Source organism: Parus major, chromosome 2 (assembly GCF_001522545.3).
Source record: "Parus major isolate Abel chromosome 2, Parus_major1.1, whole genome shotgun sequence".
In the NCBI taxonomy this organism is placed as follows: Eukaryota; Metazoa; Chordata; class Aves; order Passeriformes; family Paridae; genus Parus; species Parus major.
The window spans coordinates 101,725,573-101,743,756 of record NC_031769.1 but is presented as its reverse complement, the minus strand read 5'-3'; the positions used below and the strand labels follow the sequence as shown (position 1 = coordinate 101,743,756).

Here is an 18,184-nt window from a genome sequence, read left to right as displayed (position 1 = left end):
GAAGTATCTCATACAGTCTTTCAGGGTTTGGCTGCTACAGGCCCTGCCTTATGATCCATAGAAGTAAATATCAAAAATGATACAGTAGCTGGAGAGACAGATTTCACCCTTTATTTACTAGTTAAGGGCTGCAAATAAGCCTTACATAACTTCTGCACAACTTAGTACTTGCAAAGAAATTGGGAAGATACTGGCTTACCTTGAACTTCTTATTCCCATTCTGCTGCTATGAATTTTGAAGCTCATGCAAAGATTTCTGAAAGACTATGGAGTGTCTTATTTCCAAGGCAGTACTGTCAGTGCCTTTATGGAGGGTTGTTTTTTTTTAATTTTTAACCTCTCACAGACAGCTGTGACCTGCTGATGGCAATGTTTTGTTTGCAGCTGCTCAAGGTATGAAAAAGCAGGCAGAGCTCTCACTTTGTCCCAGTATCTGTTGTTATCCCAAGTCAGCTTAAATGGGATTCTGTTTCCAGCATTGTGGAACAGCAGCATTGTGAGGTGGGACATGCCCCATGCCCTTTATGTAGGGGCAGCAGATGACTATGCACTCAAATATATTATGAAGAGAAAGGAAAGCCTTGAGATGCCAAGACAATGAGCAGACAATTCCACCTGGCAGAGACAGGCAGGAGAAAGTGTTAATTTGAATTCAGAAATTGTGTCCAACTAGCATGGGCAGAACAGGGAAACAGTACAAAAATTTTGTAAATTATTATTTATATTGTATATATGTATCTTGCTATCTTTTCCTATAAAGAAAATGTAAAAGGCAAAACCTGAATATTAACTTGCATGAACAGAGTGAAAATGCAACATCCTACTATCAGCTTCTGCTAGTAGTTTATGGTGCATTTTCCAATGAACCAAACAGATATTGCTTGTTGCAATATATAACTTGATTCCTTTTTTCCCCTAGCTTAAGCATTCATGCAGTGTCTGGCATGCTGCTGAAAGGCAATAGTTAAGTAGGATTGATGCATCTGTTGTACAGAACTTTTTTTTTTTTCTCCAGTGTGACAAGAAGTTGTGGTACAGTAGCTTGCTTTGGCAGGCTTCTCGGTTTTTGTTTTTACCTAAGTGTAAAAACACTTATGCATGTGTTAGAGGGAGGCGTCAAAGGTGCCTTCCTCTTGGTAGGCAATTATTTGCTCTGGCTTTGTGCTCAGCAGAATGATCTTTGAAGGTTATCTGGAGGATGGCCTCATATAACTTTAGTGATTCCTACATATGACTGGCTTTTGAGAGGTGAACAAAAGTGCAGAGCACATCAGGAAGATAAATGCCAGGAAGGGAAAATAACTTTGTAAGCTGAAGACAATGCTGGCAGATGAACAAATGGGTATGAAGTGGGCAAAGAATAAATCTAAGCTGGAAACTGGAAAGTTTCCTGCCATCTGAGGCATGAGATCATGGAACAGCTTGAAGGGTCATGAATGCTTAACTTATTCTGCTATTTTAATGATATTTGAGTGTCTTAATATATAGCCTGAGACCACATCCTGTGCTGCCCAATGAATATATTTCCCTTCTTTTTTTCTTCTCTCAATTCTGGTCTTACAGGTTGCCCTGCACTCACACCAGCTCTGGTAATCTGGCAGCTCTGACATTCCTGTTTGGATGTTCTGCCCACAATATTTCTAATTTGTGTTCCTTTTAAGTGCTATCCTTAAGGGTGGCAGTGACCTGAGGCAGTCCTGTGTGATGCCTTGAAAGAAATACTGAAGAATGCAGTGCTATGAGGTTGGCAGGTATATGTAAAGAGCGTGAGTAAAGAAATCACAGAATGGTTTGAGTTCAAAGGGATCTTAAAAGTCATCTAGTTCCAACCCCTCTGCCACAGGCAAAGACAGCTTCCACTAGACCAAGTTTCTCAGTGCTCCATTCAGCCTGGCTGTGAATACTTCCAGGAGTAGGGCATCCACAACCTCTGGGCAATCTGCTCCAGCACTTCACCACCCTCACAATCAGTAATTCTTCCATAATATCTAATCTAAACCTACTCTCTTCCAGTTTGAATACACTTTTTCATTGTACTGTCACTCTATGCTCTTCTAAGAAGTGCCTCTCCATCTTCCTTGTAGTCTTGCTTCAGGTCCTGAAAGACAGCAATCAGATTACTCTGAAGCCCTTTCTTTTCCAGGCTGAACAAACAGAGTTGTCTCAGCCTTTCCTCACAGAACAGGTGCTCTATCCCTTCTAGAAATCTTGGTGTATCTCCCCATGGCTCTTCCCATCAAGTCCATGTCTTTTCTGTGCTGGGGACCCCAGAGCTCGATGGGCAGCACCCAGAGCTTGATGCAGCACTACAGGTGGGGTCTCACCAAATGGAGTGGAGGGGTGGAATCACCTCCCTCGACCTTGTGGCCAAATTTGTGTGGATATACACACATGTATGTGCACATATAGTAGTGTTTTGAAATTTAGATGCTTTTACCTCTAAAGCAGAGATTCTTGACCTCGCTGACCATACAATTCAGTTGTCTGCTACTCTGTAGACATTGTCTACTGCAGAAGGGTTTTAAAGATGTTGTTAGTGTTTTGGGAATAATTATTTTGCCTTAATTATTTAAAAGAGCTCTCCAGATGTCAGGGCCTAGGGCTGTCAACATTTTTCTGCCTTTCAAGAGGACAAAGGAAAAACCCTATTCCAGTCCTGGTGGGTGCACAGCCCTTTTTCCTTTGTGTCAAAGCAGGGCTCCTGGAGGCTGGACACCAGGCTTGTACTCGATTGAATCTAAGAATGTTATGGTCTCAGGCTTTTAGTACTCCATTTTAAGTGCTTCCTTCTTGCCCCTCACTTCTCAGCCCCCAGCTATCCCAGCAATTACAGAGCATTGACAGAAAAGTGCTAAAGACTGATGCACCAAAAAAAAAAATAAAGGGTAGTGATAGGGTAGGCTGCTCCCATGGGAGTAGGACCAGGAAGTTGTGAAGAATCATGTGTGAAGATAAGAGGAAGAGGTAAGAAACTACCTTAACACTGCTCTGTGATAGTTAAATTTCTGTGTTGAGAGAATTTCACTCAAGCTCAGTTTCCCAGATGTCTAAGCCTCAAACTGAAATGCAAAAGGATCTTTATTTGAAGGATGTTTTTGGAAAGACTGGCTAAGAGAGAACAACAGGAGGCTCTTTTGTAGAATTACTGTTAATACTTAGCCTAGTCTGTTGAAGCAAAGGTTGTAGCTTGTGTGGTCAGACAGCTTGATGGCTTTATTCCTGCTCAATGTTTTCACAATCTAAACACATGCTGTAAATATCAGGCTGCAACAAATTGTGCTTCAGTTGCAGTAGGAATTAACTTAATGTAAGAGTCAGTGATGTGTTTTTCATGGTGACAAACGTACATAAGGGCTGGTGAATTCAGGGAGTTTGTATCTTCAAATGGTTATTTTAACTGTGTGTGGCTTTTATCCTCATGTTTATTGGGAACTTGTTATGCTAATCTCTTCTGATGTGCAGGTTGTGGGACTATTTACTGGGCTGCACAATGATGGCTGGGCTTAATGGACAAAGATTGCAAAACAAAAGCATATTGACCCAGCTGTTTCGATCTGTGTAAGAATAAAGGGGAGCTCTAACATGTGTGAACACCTAGGCATGTAAGGCAGTGTTTTTCTCAGTGAAATAATCTGAAAATCTATAAATGATTTCCCTGTAACTTGGGCTTCCACCAGGTACTTAGTACCTGTATGAATGAATTCTTCTCTCTCCTGCCTGTTCCCATGACTGGCTTATAAACCTTAACAGCACATATTGAAAAAAAAAAAATAAAAATCTTTGGAGTCAATTGTGTCAAGACACAGATCCACAAGAGCCAGAAACTGACCACACAGTTCTGGGAAACACTAGCTCAGAAAACAGTGTGTTTATTCAGTCGATCTACTTTCTTTTCTGCTACATTTTCCTTTTAGGATGAGATATCAGTTTAATCTGTGATCAAACTTGTAATCAGAAAATGGTATAAGATTAATTATGGAAATGCTATTCAATTTCCACAGTCTATTAACAACTGACAACTGCATGAAGATCCCATTAATATTTACACAGTGCTGTGAGCTTTAATCTAATATGATTAGGGTCAGATTCACACCTACTTTAAGATCTAGGGCTTCTGTCTCACAGGAGAGCTATGAATTTAGCCTGTAGGCTTTAAAAAAGGAAAACAGATAAATCAATTCCTGAAAAATTAAGTATAAAACTGAAAGTTACTATATGATAAAACTGGGGTGGATGAGGAGGAGAGGAAGGTGGCTTTGTGGATTCCTGGCTTAAGCATTGAGTTGCGTTTTGGGGTGTGTAAAGTGTCAGCATTTTGAATTTTTTGAATGTGTAGACATTCCAAAATGAAAATTTGTTTCCTGTTTACTCCACTGCAGATTTTGGACAGAATTGAAGATGTTCAAGAACTCATATTCTCTAAAGAACCTGACCTGTCAAGAGCTCTTCTTCCTGTTCAAACTATGCACCTTACTATAATAGTAGCTCATCTGGGAACAGAGGAAGAAGTGAAAAAGTAAGAATGCTGCCAAGTTCAAGAGCAGCTAATTTTTCTGTATGTGGTAGCCTTACTGCTGCTATTGTGAATCATTATGTTTTATTAGAGCCTACACACAATTTCTCTTAAGCTTTTTTTTGATCAGTTTCTGGCTTGCTTTCAGTACCTGTGGGGAAAGATCTTTACAAAAGCTATCTGTGATGCATCAGAGATTGAAATTTTCTTATCTGCCGTAGGGTGAAGAGGAAAAGTAGTTTGGCTGTAAATAGTATTACTGCTTCCTTACTGTGTTGCTACCACAAATTAGCTCAGCAGATGTAAGGTTCCCTGAGCTGCTGTCTTTTGAGAAACCACAGCTTTTCTGATCAGCCATACTTTTATCAGCTGGAAGATGTTAGCTGTTAAGATGTATTGCATTCAGAAGAAAACAAAACAAAAAAAAATTGCCGAGCTCCTTCTCAAGCTGCTCTCCTGTTGAATTCAAGCTGAGGGCTGCTGCTGGGGTGCTTTGTATTAAGATGGAGCTATTGACAGATGACTAAAGAAAGCTACTCTGTGGTCAAGAAGGCTAGAATTGATAGGTCCAGAAAATAATGCCAGTCTGCTGGAGTTTTTTCTCTAAGCCTTATCTTACTGCACCACCCTGGGAAACCTGGAACTCCTTGACATAAGGAGGCAGAAAGGAAAGGCCCTTATGTGCCTGGGAAGGCATCATGTGGTAGAGGTGGGAACCTGGTGAGAACAGCCCTTTCTGCAGGAGCCCTGGCACATATCAGCACGGGAATGAAAAACAGGCCTCAACACCATATGAGTGTCACACAGGATCTGCTTGGGTGTAAAGCAGAATGCCTAGCAGAAAGGTGCCAAAAAACCCAACATGACTAGAAAAAGCCTCTTCTGCCCATACAGGCAGCACCAGTTAAGCATGATTAAGATGCATGTGACAGGCTTGTATGTCTCTTATTTTAAAATCACCTGCCTTATTTTTCATTCCAGGGACTTTTTTGGAGGGTCTGAGGAGAAAAAAATAGGAGTGTTATATGGGCTAAGGAGATGTGCAGAAGGCAGTGTACAGCAATTCAGTAATAAAATGCTGTGCCAGTGCTGCTGACTGGGCAGGCTGATGTCCAAGAGGATAGGAAGTTAGTTGAGAGAAGCAATCAAAATGGGAATCAATTGGTTAGGGAGGTGAGTGGAGCTAAGTAGTGTTAATGAACTTAAGAGTGGATGTGTGTCTGTAATGTAAAAATAATGGACATACCTAATGAAAAGCAGATCTGTCTTGCCAAATGCTTTTCATCCTGTATCCTTTACCTACCTCCAGAGGTCTTCTAAATGAGGCTGTAGTTCAGTGGCTACTGCTCTGTGCTGTCATATGAAAACCTGACTATTTCTCACTTCTGAGTGATAAAGCACTGCTGGTGAAGCTGGCCCAGCCCTTTACAGTGTGAGGGAGGCATCTTCTCAGGGCAGAAGCTGGAACAGAACTTTTTATGTTGACATAGGACAAGGGGGAATGGTTTCAAGCTGAAAAAAGGCAGGTTTAGATTAGATGCTGGTGAGAAATTCTTTATTACAGTGAGGCCCTGAACAGAGAGATGTGGATGACCCATCCCTAGAAGTACTCAAGCAGTCTGGATGGGGCTTTGAGTACCCTGGTCTACAGGAAGGTTCCCCCAGCTATGGCAGGAAGGTTGGAACTAGATGATATTTAAGGTTCCTTCCAATAGAAACCAGTTGATGGGAGAAGTTGTCTTAGCAGTATTTAATCTTTGCTTAGACATTATTAACTTAAATGAAGGCCTAGTTTAGCAATGTTTGAGGTGGGAAAATCAAAATCCTCTGAAAGAATTTAATCTCTTTCCAACAAGTCCTGTCCTTGCTATATCTTGATCTGCTGAGTCTTGATGAGTCTTTGAAAGAAGCTGCTCTTTACCTGAAATAACTCCAATGTAGTAGTGGGGACTGTTTATCATGTTGGGTGAAGTGGCCTCTTTATGCATTAAACACCCTTTCCAAAGGGCATTAGTTTGTGCTGTATGGATTTTACTGCCTGGTTTCTGTTTGGATGTTACACAGAGTAAGTTTTAGAGTGGAATGAATGCAGTCAAAACTTGTGTTAGGTGTGATGATAAATGTGACTGTAGAAGACCCAGTAACCTTTGGGATGGTGTCCTTCAGTCCTTAGTTGTGCTGCAGTTTGTTAGCAGTAGGAAGTCTTAGTAGAAGGCTTCTGGTCAAACTCTGTTTGAAGACTGACAGGAGACACCAGGAAGAAGGGCATGTGTAAAACCTCAGCAGGTATTAAGTTGCTAGAATTCTTGTGTCTACATTTAGAAATCTGTTATACTTTTTCTGTGTCTTTAAAAAAAATGTTTTAATTTGAAGTATTAATGTCTTTGGGTAATTTGCTTTTTTGAGATTTCTGTGCAAGGTGCATATCTAAACTTTATTAACATGGGATGCAGAGCTGAGAACATAACCATCACTTCAATGTTTTGTTACCTAGCCTGGAATAGGAGGATATAATGGAAAAAATGTTAATTGTGCTTCAGGTGGGAGAATGAATTTGTTACAGTTTAAGATTAAAGTTAGTCAACCAGCTGAAAATTACAGTGATAAAGTTTTTAAACTACATAACACAAATATAAGATCAGTTTTATCCCTCTTGACTCTTCAGTAGCATATACTTGTAGCTTTTCTGGAATGTTAGTATTTTGAATGTTTACTAACAAAATTCACTTCTAATATATAAGCTAAGGTTGAAGTGAAAGATGTAGTGTATTTGAAATCTTCTAACTATTACAAAAGAATTAGCAATGAAATACAGTGTGCCTGTAATACTTTGCATAGTACTGCAGAATAGTCAAAATTGGGTATATTGGCTGGTATTAAAAATAAAACAATGCTTCTGTATGTAAAAAACCATAATACTTTCAGCATTTTTGTATTGATTATTTTTAAGGGCTGTCTTGGCACTGAAGCTAAGCAAGGCTAAAGTGGAAGACATCTTGCAGGGTAAAGACCTTAATTTGACATTCCATGGGATTGGAGAGTTTAATAACCAAGTGCTGTATGTGAAAATGTTGGAAGAAGACCAGGAAATGCTTAACAGAATTGCAGGTAAGTACAAAGCCTCATTCTCTAGCGCTCATGATAAACCAGTTTGTAGAGTCAGTCTGTTCCTGCAAGCACTGGCCCAAGCTGTGGTGCCTGACTGATGTGCTGCCTTTCCCCTCATCTCTTCTCTCTTAATTGTTAAATATGAAGCCAACAACTGGCTTCCTGCAGAGCATTAGGCCTAAAATAGGTTGTCTGAACTAATATGGGACAGGTGAGATGCACAGACATTCATGTAAAGATCACATAGCAAGGCTAACTTAACCTGCCCTGCAGCTGGAATCTCACAGGCCTGAGGTGTGCACAGTGTTCAGTGACACCTCTAGCTGAGACTCTGCTCACTCTAATAATCTGAAAGCCTATTAAGTGCTGGCCTCAGCTCGAGTATACAAGAACCTTCTTTAAACTGGAGTATGCATGAAATCAGAAGTACCTCTGGGATGGGAGGTGACAAAAATCAGTATTTTTCTGCATGTGTGTAGCACCAGCAAATCTATGTTCTGCTTCAACTGTAGAAGATGAAACAGAAGTGTAAGAAGAGCTTGTCCTCTGCTCTAATTTCCCAAAGCACTGATGGGTTTTTTTGATGTTTCAGACCTTTGATCTGCTTACCTGCATCTGAGTACAGTTTCAGAAGGGCATGATACTCTCCTCTTCCTCCTTGTCCAATTCTGCTTTTAGGACCTGCTTTAGCCTGCAATGCAGAACCTAATGTGTTCTGGGCTTCTGCTGAGAGAAGAGAATCAATATACATTATTTTTCCTTGCCATTTTCATACTAAACAAAAAGGAAGGATAGTTTAACTAATGCTTCTTAAAAAGGCATGCAATACAATGTGTAAACTTCAAAGAATGATTCTCAGAACAGTCTGTTTTTCTTTTTGTTGATGCTGTTTCCAACCTCCTCCAGTTCTCAGCTTTGATATAATAGTTCTGCCCTCTTATCCTCCTGTTTGTTTTACCTCTTAAGTAGTCAGTGTTATAACTAGACAGGGGATGCCTCTTATGAACAGCTTCTTTGCCTCAGCTATGTAAAATTAGCCACTTCACTATCCATTACCTCTTGCTTGACTCTGGCCTTTGCTTCTCTTATTGTTCCATCCATCTCAAAGCTAATTTTGACCCAAAACAGCTGTGCTTTTTTTTGAAAGTACTCTGATATTGTCCCTATTTATTAGCATTACAGCCTCAACCAACTTGTCCATACATGAAAGGCTTCTTCTCAAGGCTTTAAGTGGAAATAATCTTGTCTGGAAGATAGCAAAGTAGAAGGCAGATGATGCAGTTTCCTATAAGATTTTATTTGGTACATGCCTGTCTACAGCATATATACAATTCAGTACTATTGAAATATGGGACTGATTGACTCTTTTGATACTGGATTTGACTGTTTTGACAGCACTGCCTTGGCTCTCTCATCAATCCTAAAAGATACAGAAATTAATACCTCAGTCCTCATCTGAAAGTGGTTGGTTTTCCCTCGACTCATTGTCTTGCTTAACTGAGAATTTTGTTCCCAATGAGTCATACCATACAAGGGCAATATTTATCATTCTATTTTATCACCATCAGAAATGTTTAATTTTGGTTCTGCAGAATGTGTGCTATTGATGCTCTTTAAATATCATCTTGGACCTGCATTAGCTCTAAAAGCCATTGCAGTAGTGGGTGGCAGATCCTTCATGTTCTCTGCCTGGATAACCTGCATCTTCAGCTTCTGATCTGAACCCCTTAATTAGTTGGAGGAGAAAAATCTTGATTGCAAACCCTGGGAATATTCTGCCAGCACTTGTGCTTTTAATGCAATATGATTGTTGACTGATTGCCTGAAATAATTCCTTGACTTGGAGACAAGCTGACATTTTTCAAGCTGTTAACTCCATTACCAATGATTTTGCAATTCAGAGAGTTGTAGCTTCCAGTGTTGTTCTATTCTGCATAACTTCTGACCATTTCTAGAACTTAATGAGTCTGGGAATTATGCAAATATGTATCAAAGTCTATCCTTTCATGACATCTCCAAAGAGATGGGTTTTTGTCTCCCCCTCTCTCAGCAAAGCAATTGAATTAATTGTTTTACAATGAATAGGGAATTTTTCCTTACCTTTTACTCAATATTTTTGGTTGTCATGAGCTAGGTGTGAATTTTAAATGTGGTCTTTCTGAGCAGCATGATGGGCCAATGATTTGTCTAGGAAAGGTCAAGACACTTCTGACAGCTGTCTCTGCCTCATCATGCCCTTATTGATAGTTTGTCAGCAAGTTTGAGTTCTGCCTGCTCTAATGAAATCTTTTAGCCCCTGAAGTGCTCCTGACATTAGCCAGGTGACTGGCCCTCCATATGCTTTTGGTCCTACATCATGGACTTCAGTTTCAAAGTGGAGAGTTGGATCTATCTCTAGATCAATGAACAGCAATTACTGAGCGCTACTGGGTTTATCTTGCTCCTAGTGACCTAAAGATCCACTTTGGAGAAAAGATACTGCTTAAGATGTCTTGGAACTTTTGTAGGATATTTTTCAAATGAGCTGGAGAAGACAGTGTCTGCAAAATTGAGTGCCAAACTTTCATGGGCAGGACACACCATTCAGGAGCCTTGTTCTTATACTGACTTCTTGAAGAAGATTGCTGGCCTTGACATTTCTTCCATCATCTACTTTTCTGATGAAAATCTACCCATGGCAGTAAGACCCTCACCTTTAAGTCAGAACCCTTTCCTGCTGTTCTGTAGACTTGGTGCTGGGTGGTAACCAAGAGGAGGTGTTATTTTCAGTTTTTCTTTCTTAGGTTAATATCTACCTGGTTTCTTTTCATGCAGCTAGGGGAGGTTATATGCTGGATGATACATGGGGAAGGGCTTTTTATTTTCTAGAAGGAGCTTAGACACTCTTCTGTTTTTATTCTCTGGGGATTGCTGTGCTTTGACTAACTGTTAAGTGAACAAAAAGACTTAATATGCATAAATTCTTCATGTTAATGTGTTGTATTTTACAAAGTACCAGGGGCATTATAGGGGTTGTTTGATACCTAACCATAATCACCTAGGACCATTTTCAGATATCCTAAAGTATTTGCAGCACTCACACTGGACCTACAGCCAGGCTGTACCTTCTGCAGCAGCAGCTGGGGGCTAGGTGGACATCCTGTAGGGCATCTAAAAGTGCATTAGATGCTTTTTTGGACAACTGGATCCTATTCTTTGAGTTTTCCAGATGGAAAATATAACAAACAGTTGCCTTGGCAAAGTGATCAGACAGCCCCTGCTGCTGTTCCTTCATAAATACTGAGAAGAAACATTTTAAACTACTAATTAGCTAAAATCCAAGCCAGAGACCTGGCCTTGATTACAAATGCGTATGACAAACTAGTGAGCACACATGTAGTTAAACTTTGATAGGTGGAAAAATAAAATGGAAGCAGGGGAATTTTAAAAAAGGCCCTCATCAGGTATGTAATATGCTGGTTTTTACACAGTTTCAACATTGAGCCTCCTTCTTTCAGTGCCTAAGAAATTAAGCAGAACAAAGACAGGTGTCAAGACAGGGGGATATTACTGGAAGAGCCACAAATGCTGCAGGTTTCTATTTTAAAATGTTGATTTCCTCCCCCCCACCCTATTTTTTTCTGCTTTATATAAACAAGGTATAAAGATCTGTCAGTAAGAAATTGCTGGGGAGTACTCCAGCCTTAGCCAAGGCTTTAAGTGTAATTTTGGAGTTACTTACTGTTTAAGCTTAACTCTTGAACAAGACATTGTCTTCTGGTTTTGCCAGACTTGTAGGGATCTGCCTCATGCAAATCTTACCTTGAGACTCTGCATCCCCAAAGTTCATGAAAACCAGGAACAGTTCAGCTTGATTCAACTTGTCATGAAAATCCTTAGCTAAAAGGCCTTGAAGAATGTAAATCCTGGAGTTACTCACAGACACTTTTTCCTTTTGAAGGATAAAACCTTATGGCTTTATAAATGTGACTGAAGTTTTTAATCCAATGCCATCATAAAAGCTTTGTATCACATTTGTATCTGGGGAAGGAGTATTATGTTTGTGTGGTGTCCCCTCCTGAATTGCGTTAAGTGCTGTGGAGTTCTATTTGTTTGGGGAATCTAGCCACACTTTTTTTTCCTGGAAGCCCTGTGCTTCTCGCATTGCTGTTTGCAATAGCTGGGGATAATCTGTTCTGCCACAGACCCTAGCTGTTGCCACTGGTGGTGGCTGCATCTTGCTCCTGGCAGGGCTGCCATGGACAAATACTTTCTTCTCACCATTTGATAGGGGATTTGTGAATTCAGAAGGAATTGCATTGCAAACACAGAAAAACTTCAGTTTTTCTGATCCAGTCTCAGGTTTACAACATATGTCTGTATGTCATGCAGAGCATTCATTTTGAGTACTTTTCACAAATTTTTCTGTTGCCTGTGATCGTGCAGCAACTGGTTACATGGGGTCTGTGTTAACTGTCTTGCTCAAGACAGGGATAGTGACTTTTTGTCTAGCCTTCCTGTAACTATTTTTTCCCTACCTCCCCACTGTAACTAATTTTTCTTATATTATCTTTTTCCAGCAGCTGTAGAAGAATGCTTTATTGAAATGAATCTCGACATTTCAGGAAGCAAGGACTTTAAACCACATCTAACTTTCTTGAAGCTCTCAAAAGCATCAAGGTTGAGAAGAAGGGTAAGTAACTGGATTTAAAAATATTTTTCCTGGGATTACTTTCCTTTCAATGAGATCCTAGGGATCTAAGCAATAATCATTGCAACCAAAGAACAATATAACTTCTCTTATTTAACCAAGTTTGGATATAGCCTGGTCAATGCAGTTGTGCTTGTTCATAGCTGACTGGAAGAAATGGAGTCTATTGCTAATACTGTATATGGCTCTCTTGTGGAGTACAGACTGCTTCCCTTCCATTGTGGCTGGTCACATCTGCACAAAAGCAATATCAAGTTGCTTCCATAGGGGAGGATGGCTTCTGAGCAATATTTGTATTCTGAGTAATATTTACCTTAGAACAAGATTAATGTCCTGTTGGAAGTCAGGCTGGTGTCTTGATTAATACTAGAAATGTGTGACGTTCTTTTCTAACTTTCACTGTAGCATCGTATGGCATTGATCACAAATAAAGTAAAAAACAACTGATTAGATTGCTCATTTCCCAGTGGAATACTGTCCTGCTTGTTTCCAGGAATAATACTTGTATTTATGAGGTCAATATATGGCAAACCTGAAACACTAGAGGAACATGCAGAAAGAAAAACAGAAAAAGCTATAATAGCTGAAGAAAATGACCTTGTTCAAGTACTTAATATTGACTTGATATTAGCCTTTTGTATACATGATAAAATCAAAGTTGGCTAGGACTGATAGTTCTGTGCTGGAGGCTCTTTCTTTTATACTGCCTATAGGGATTTTCACGAGCAGATGCATCTGCAATGTCTAATGCAAAAGGAAACTATAGAGAAGGCACGTAGGAATTACTGTTGACTCTTGTCTGGAGTATTTTCACACTTCCTCTTACTATGAAATTTAAAATTAAAAAATAGAATTGTAATTTCCTGCATGCTCTTCTCTTTTGATCTCTAGCACTAAATATAGCTTAATCTCACATAACATGATTTATGTATATGTATTTGTGCCATCTCCTTGCGTATATGTATATAAATATGCAAGTGTATAGTTCTTTGAACGTTAGAATATCATGTGGTGTGCCCAGAAGTGGATGCAGTATTCCTGGTGTGGCTTCACCAGTGTTGAGCAGAGGGGAATTATCTTTCCATCTACTGGCAGCATGCCTCCTAATGCAGCCCAGGATACCACTGGCTGCCTTTGTAGCAAGGAGAAACTACAGGCTAATGGTCAACCTGGTATCCACCAGGACCTCCAGGTCCTTTTTCTGCAAAACTCTTTCACAGTCAGCTGTCAGGCTGTACTCGTGCCTGGGTTCATACTTGCCCCCTATGGCTGACCTTTGTGCTTCTTGTTCAGCCTCGTGAGTTCTGTCAGTCCATTTCTCCAGCCTATTGAGATACCTCTGGTTGGCAGTACCCTCTAGCAAATCAGGCACTCCTCCCAGTTTGTTATTAGTTAAGTTGTTGAGGGTGCATTCTGCCCCAATATATAGATCATCACTAAAGACGCTAAACAGTACTGGACCCAGTATTGGTCCCTTGGATACATCTCTAGTTAACAGCCTCCAACTAGACCTTGTGCCACCAATCACTGCCATATGGAACTGGCTGCTCAACCAATTTTCAATCCACCTGTTCAGTCAGCCAATAATTCACCAGCCTTCTTTATGCTGATCTCACAGGAAACAGTGACAAAAACCCTCCTGGACTTCAGCTAGTTGATATTCACTGCTCTTCCCTTGTTTACCAAGTGTTACTTGTTTCAGTGCAAATCTGTTTTCACAATAAAATCTTTGCTCCTAAAATATTATTTTTCAGGCCAGGACTCTGAAACTGGTGTAGGGCCATATGTTGAGTTGATTATTAGGGGCATGTGAACTCTGTAAATCCATGTACAAATCTCCCTAAAGTTAGTAAGACAAAACAACCCTAGACATAAGACATTATTTCAAAGACGAGACTGGAAGATTACTGTTTATGTGTTTGGAGATGAGATTGACACTGTCAGCTTACTGCATTTCTTTCAAAATATAATACAAATAAATGGAGGAAACTGATTACTTTTATATATCCCATTCCTAAGTACAGGAGAAAAATCAGCCTTCCTAAATATTAGAAGATGCTGAAGTATGAGTAAGACAAAATATCACTTAAGTTATTATGATGCCATCTACTGGCTGTAATTACTTTCTTTATACCATAAATAACTGTTTCCCTGTAGGAAGGGTACTGTTTTAATATTTCACACAGTTGAAGTGCTTCTTATATGAAGCTTGAGAGGTAATTGCTAAGTATCTCAAGAATACTTTGCTAATGAGAGGTATGTGATGATACCAGTGGTGTAGCTGCAGACCTTGTTCTCATTTGTAGGGGAAGAGGAGCTGGTTCTCTTTAAAACTAATACAACTGTAAACTTTCACCCTGAGAAGCTGTGCATCTTTGGCATTGGTTGTGTGTTTAAATATCCCAAAGGGCCGGAGAGCTCTTGGACTGTGTGCTTTTTATTCTGAATAGCTACCAAAGGAGTAGTATGTGCTGTTTGAAGATCAGGTTCAAAATGGGTGGAGTGACCCTGGAATAAATAAAAAATATGGGTTCTTCAGGTGTTTTTGACATCTACCTTTCCAATGAGCCAAAAGGGAAACAGTTCACCTCTTAAGAGAATCCATGTCATTACTTGTAGTAAGAGCCCTCTCTAGCACACAGACAAAGAACTGTTGCAGTGTGGGCTGTTAGCCTTTTGTGCTGGGCACTGCCTGGTCTCACCTCTGCCAGAGCAAAGCTGTGGATCAAGTGCCTCTGTGCTAAAGTGGAAAATGTTTGTTTCCTTTTATGCTGTTTTTAAGTAGATTCACTAAGATTCAGTGCAGGTCTGGAAGTAGCTGTGGTCTACCCTGGGTTGTAAGAGAGCGTATGTGTTATTTAAAAAGTATTAACAAGCCACATACTTGTATTAAAATATTTGGTGCTTTTTAATGGAAGGGCAGTCCTAATCCTGCCCTCTTCTGGCTGCTTGATAAGTTATCTTCAATGATGTGACCTTACTCAAGTTTCCATTATCCTCCCAAATTACCTAGAAAACAGCCCATGCGCAGTGTTTCTCTGCATTTCAGCAGAACTAGAACCTCGTGGCATTTAGGTGACATGTAGCTGCTGGCTCCTGATCAGCCTGGCTCTGACTGACACATGGGTGTCTCTGGGGCACAGGAAAAGTGCGCTGGTGGTTTATTTAAACTTTCAAGTGTTTTAGTTGCCTTGGGCAGCAGTGCCAAATGGTTTGATGTATTTGGTTATGAAGCTATTTATATCTGCTTTTATCCAGGTGGCACTGGCTGTCCTCCCACAATCTCCATGCTGTGAACTGTACATATCCACCTGCTAATAAGTCTCTCATTATGAGGAAAAAATCTTGTAAAAATGCTTTCTTTTTTGTTCTTTCTCTGGTGTTTGGGAGCAGGTCTGAACAAACTGATTGAGAGTTCTTTGAGGCAATGTGCTGCAAGGAGCTCCTTGGAGCCTTGTTAGCTCACATACTCATTAGGCTAAGAGAAGGTGGGACTATTATCTGTTGCTTAATGGTTCATCTGTCCTTCATTACATCTCCATATGTGCCCCTAGCATATGTGGTCTGCTATAGGCTAAATGCTTTGTGGCAGCCCCTTCTATAAATTGGCAGCCTGTTGCTGCTTGAATTAAAGACCCAGGAACCATGGAATTGTCAGGTTGCTCACCCATCCCTGGTGACACCCATTCAGGGCAGCTAGTGCTACTGTGCCCAAAATTGTTGAGGGAGAGAAGAAGAGCAAAGGAATCACTTTGAGGAACTGCTGCTTTTTGGTCCTGACAGTCATATATTGCAATGATTTCTAAGCATATGCTTTGCTAACAGCAAGAGAAGTTACTTTTCTTCATCTGAAAAGAATGTGTCAGCATTTGAAAACACATCTCTAGGAGCTCACCCTTTCATTTGTGTGCTGTGACTGTTGTAGCATTTGGCCATTGAGATACTGACAGTGCTTGGTAGATATCTAAGTGCTGCTGAGGTTTTCTTTTTCTTTTCTGGCTTGCTGAAATGAGCTTGTTTTCCCAGTAAGTCACTGAATTAAATTTATTTTGAATACTACTTCGCTCACAGGGATGAAGGTGCATGAACTGTATTTCTAACCCATCTTTAGCACACAATTTAATTACTGTTGTAGAGTATAAGCACCAAGGAAAAGGGTCAACTTTTCAGTCTGTTAAGGCACCTGTAAGCTGAAACTGAGCAAAGTAAACTCTAGGTGAAATCAAGCAATCCCTCCTAAAGGCAATTCAGAATAATTATATATGGTGAGAATAATTATATATGGTGACTGTGAACTTGCCTGAAGTATCTAACTAAAACTAGGTGGATGCATTTAAACAACAGTTGGTTAAATTGACATGATTTTGTTCTTTGGCATGTCTTTATTCTTGAGGAGGGTGGGGTAGATGGAGGATTTGGCAAAAGCCAAGCTTCCTATAACTTTAATTTGTACTGGCTGGCTTTTCTCAGCATCAACTTAAATACTGCCACATGAAGTTGATGCTGTTATCAGGGGTGAGGTGAGGGTGGGTATTTTTTTTGCTGGGTTTTGTTAAGATAATACTTGACACACCTTCCTAAACTGCATGTGTAATTGTACACATACATTAGACATACAATGTCATATTGCTCTTTCAATAAATAGGGCTTCAGGAAAATTTGTACGGATCTGTATAAGGAATATGAAGAGAGCCACTTTGGCACAGAGGCTGTCAGTCGAATTGATCTCTGTGCCATGCGTAAGAAGAAGCAGGAATCTGGTTACTATTATTGTGAGTGTTCAATCTATGTGGGCTCCAGAGATACAGAAGAGAGCAAAGAACAAGAAATGCAGACAGAAGATGTGGGAGAAACAGGCAGTGAAGACCTCACAAACAATGTAGTGAAGGCTGAAATAGGAGCAACTGCTGCAAGCTGTAAGCTTGCCTCAACAGTAGTAGCTGATGATAAACCATCTGAAATTGTTGCTGAGGCCTCAATTGCAATTAAAGAAAAAGAAATCAATGAGGCAAAGGGACAGCCTGAAGCTACAGATGGAACTTTTCCTACAGCTGGAGATATCTGCTCGAAGTCAGTACTTGGTCTGCTGCCAGCAAGTTCAGATGTGTTGAAAAGCTTGGAAGTGGAACAAGAAAAAGCAAAGATAGCAGATGGTAGTTTGCGAAAAACTGAAGCAACAGAATATGCACCTGGTCAGACAAGTTTGGGATAAAGTTGTTGCAGTCCTTGGTGAACTTGGTGAGGGTGGAGAAGGCAGAGGGGTACAGTGGGGCTGACCTGCACTGGGCTGAGGTCAGAAGGGTGGGGATGGTGAATTCATCTTTATCAGGAGACTATCTTTTTTGGAGTCTGATAAAAAAAGTAGAGCAAAATCTGAGGGGAACATGACTGAATATTGTAATGGTGAAATGCCTAGTCCAAAACCTATACCATCAGTGTATTGTGAGCATTGTACTGCAAAGTGAGCTGTGGTTTACAGAATCAGACCCTTCAGCAGTTGCCCATTGATACAAATGCTGTTGCCAGATGCCTTGGTGCACATTGCTACCTTGGTTGAGCTTCTTTCTGCCCTGCTTCACCCCCTGCCCTGGGCCTGCACCCTCAGCTTTTATCCTTTGCCTGACTGCCTTCTCTTTGATTACTGCCTAGAGACACCTCTCCTTGCTTAATTCCCTACATCTGCTCTCCTTTGTGAAAGCCATGATTGCAACACAATCATTCATTGCATGTCTGTAACAGGTAGATGGTGTTAGCTGTTAGCACACTATTATGAAGCACATGCTTTCCTTTGACCTAGTAGCTACTTAATGATAAAATTATTTTGCCTGACTTATGGAAATAGCTTTTTTTTTTTTTTTTGGAAGAAAATTACG

The 18,184-nt window shown here is 40.3% G+C and overlaps 1 protein-coding gene across 1 annotated transcript; it reads left to right on the top strand.

Annotated features, from left to right (window-relative positions):
- Positions 1-4,383: 4,383 nt before the first annotated feature.
- Positions 4,384-18,141, top strand: LOC117243936 (A-kinase anchor protein 7-like). Its single transcript, XM_033512219.1, has 4 exons — positions 4,384-4,516; positions 7,464-7,621; positions 12,181-12,293; positions 16,957-18,141. Exons 1-4 carry the CDS (start codon positions 4,464-4,466, stop codon positions 17,521-17,523), a joined length of 891 nt encoding a protein of 296 aa, XP_033368110.1. The 5' UTR covers positions 4,384-4,463; the 3' UTR covers positions 17,524-18,141.
- The last annotated feature ends 43 nt before the right edge of the window (positions 18,142-18,184 follow it).

What these genes read in the sequence shown, in the direction of transcription:
- LOC117243936 (XM_033512219.1), top strand. Translation starts at nt 4,464, where the DNA reads ATGCACCTTACTATAATAGTAGCTCATCTGGGAACAGAGGAAGAAGTG. An exon ending in ACAGAGGAAGAAGTGAAAAA is followed by an intron (nt 4,517 to 7,463) that starts GTAAGAATGCTG and finishes ATTATTTTTAAG; the next exon opens with GGCTGTCTTGGCACTGAAGC. An exon ending in AATGCTTAACAGAATTGCAG is followed by an intron (nt 7,622 to 12,180) that starts GTAAGTACAAAG and finishes ATCTTTTTCCAG; the next exon opens with CAGCTGTAGAAGAATGCTTT.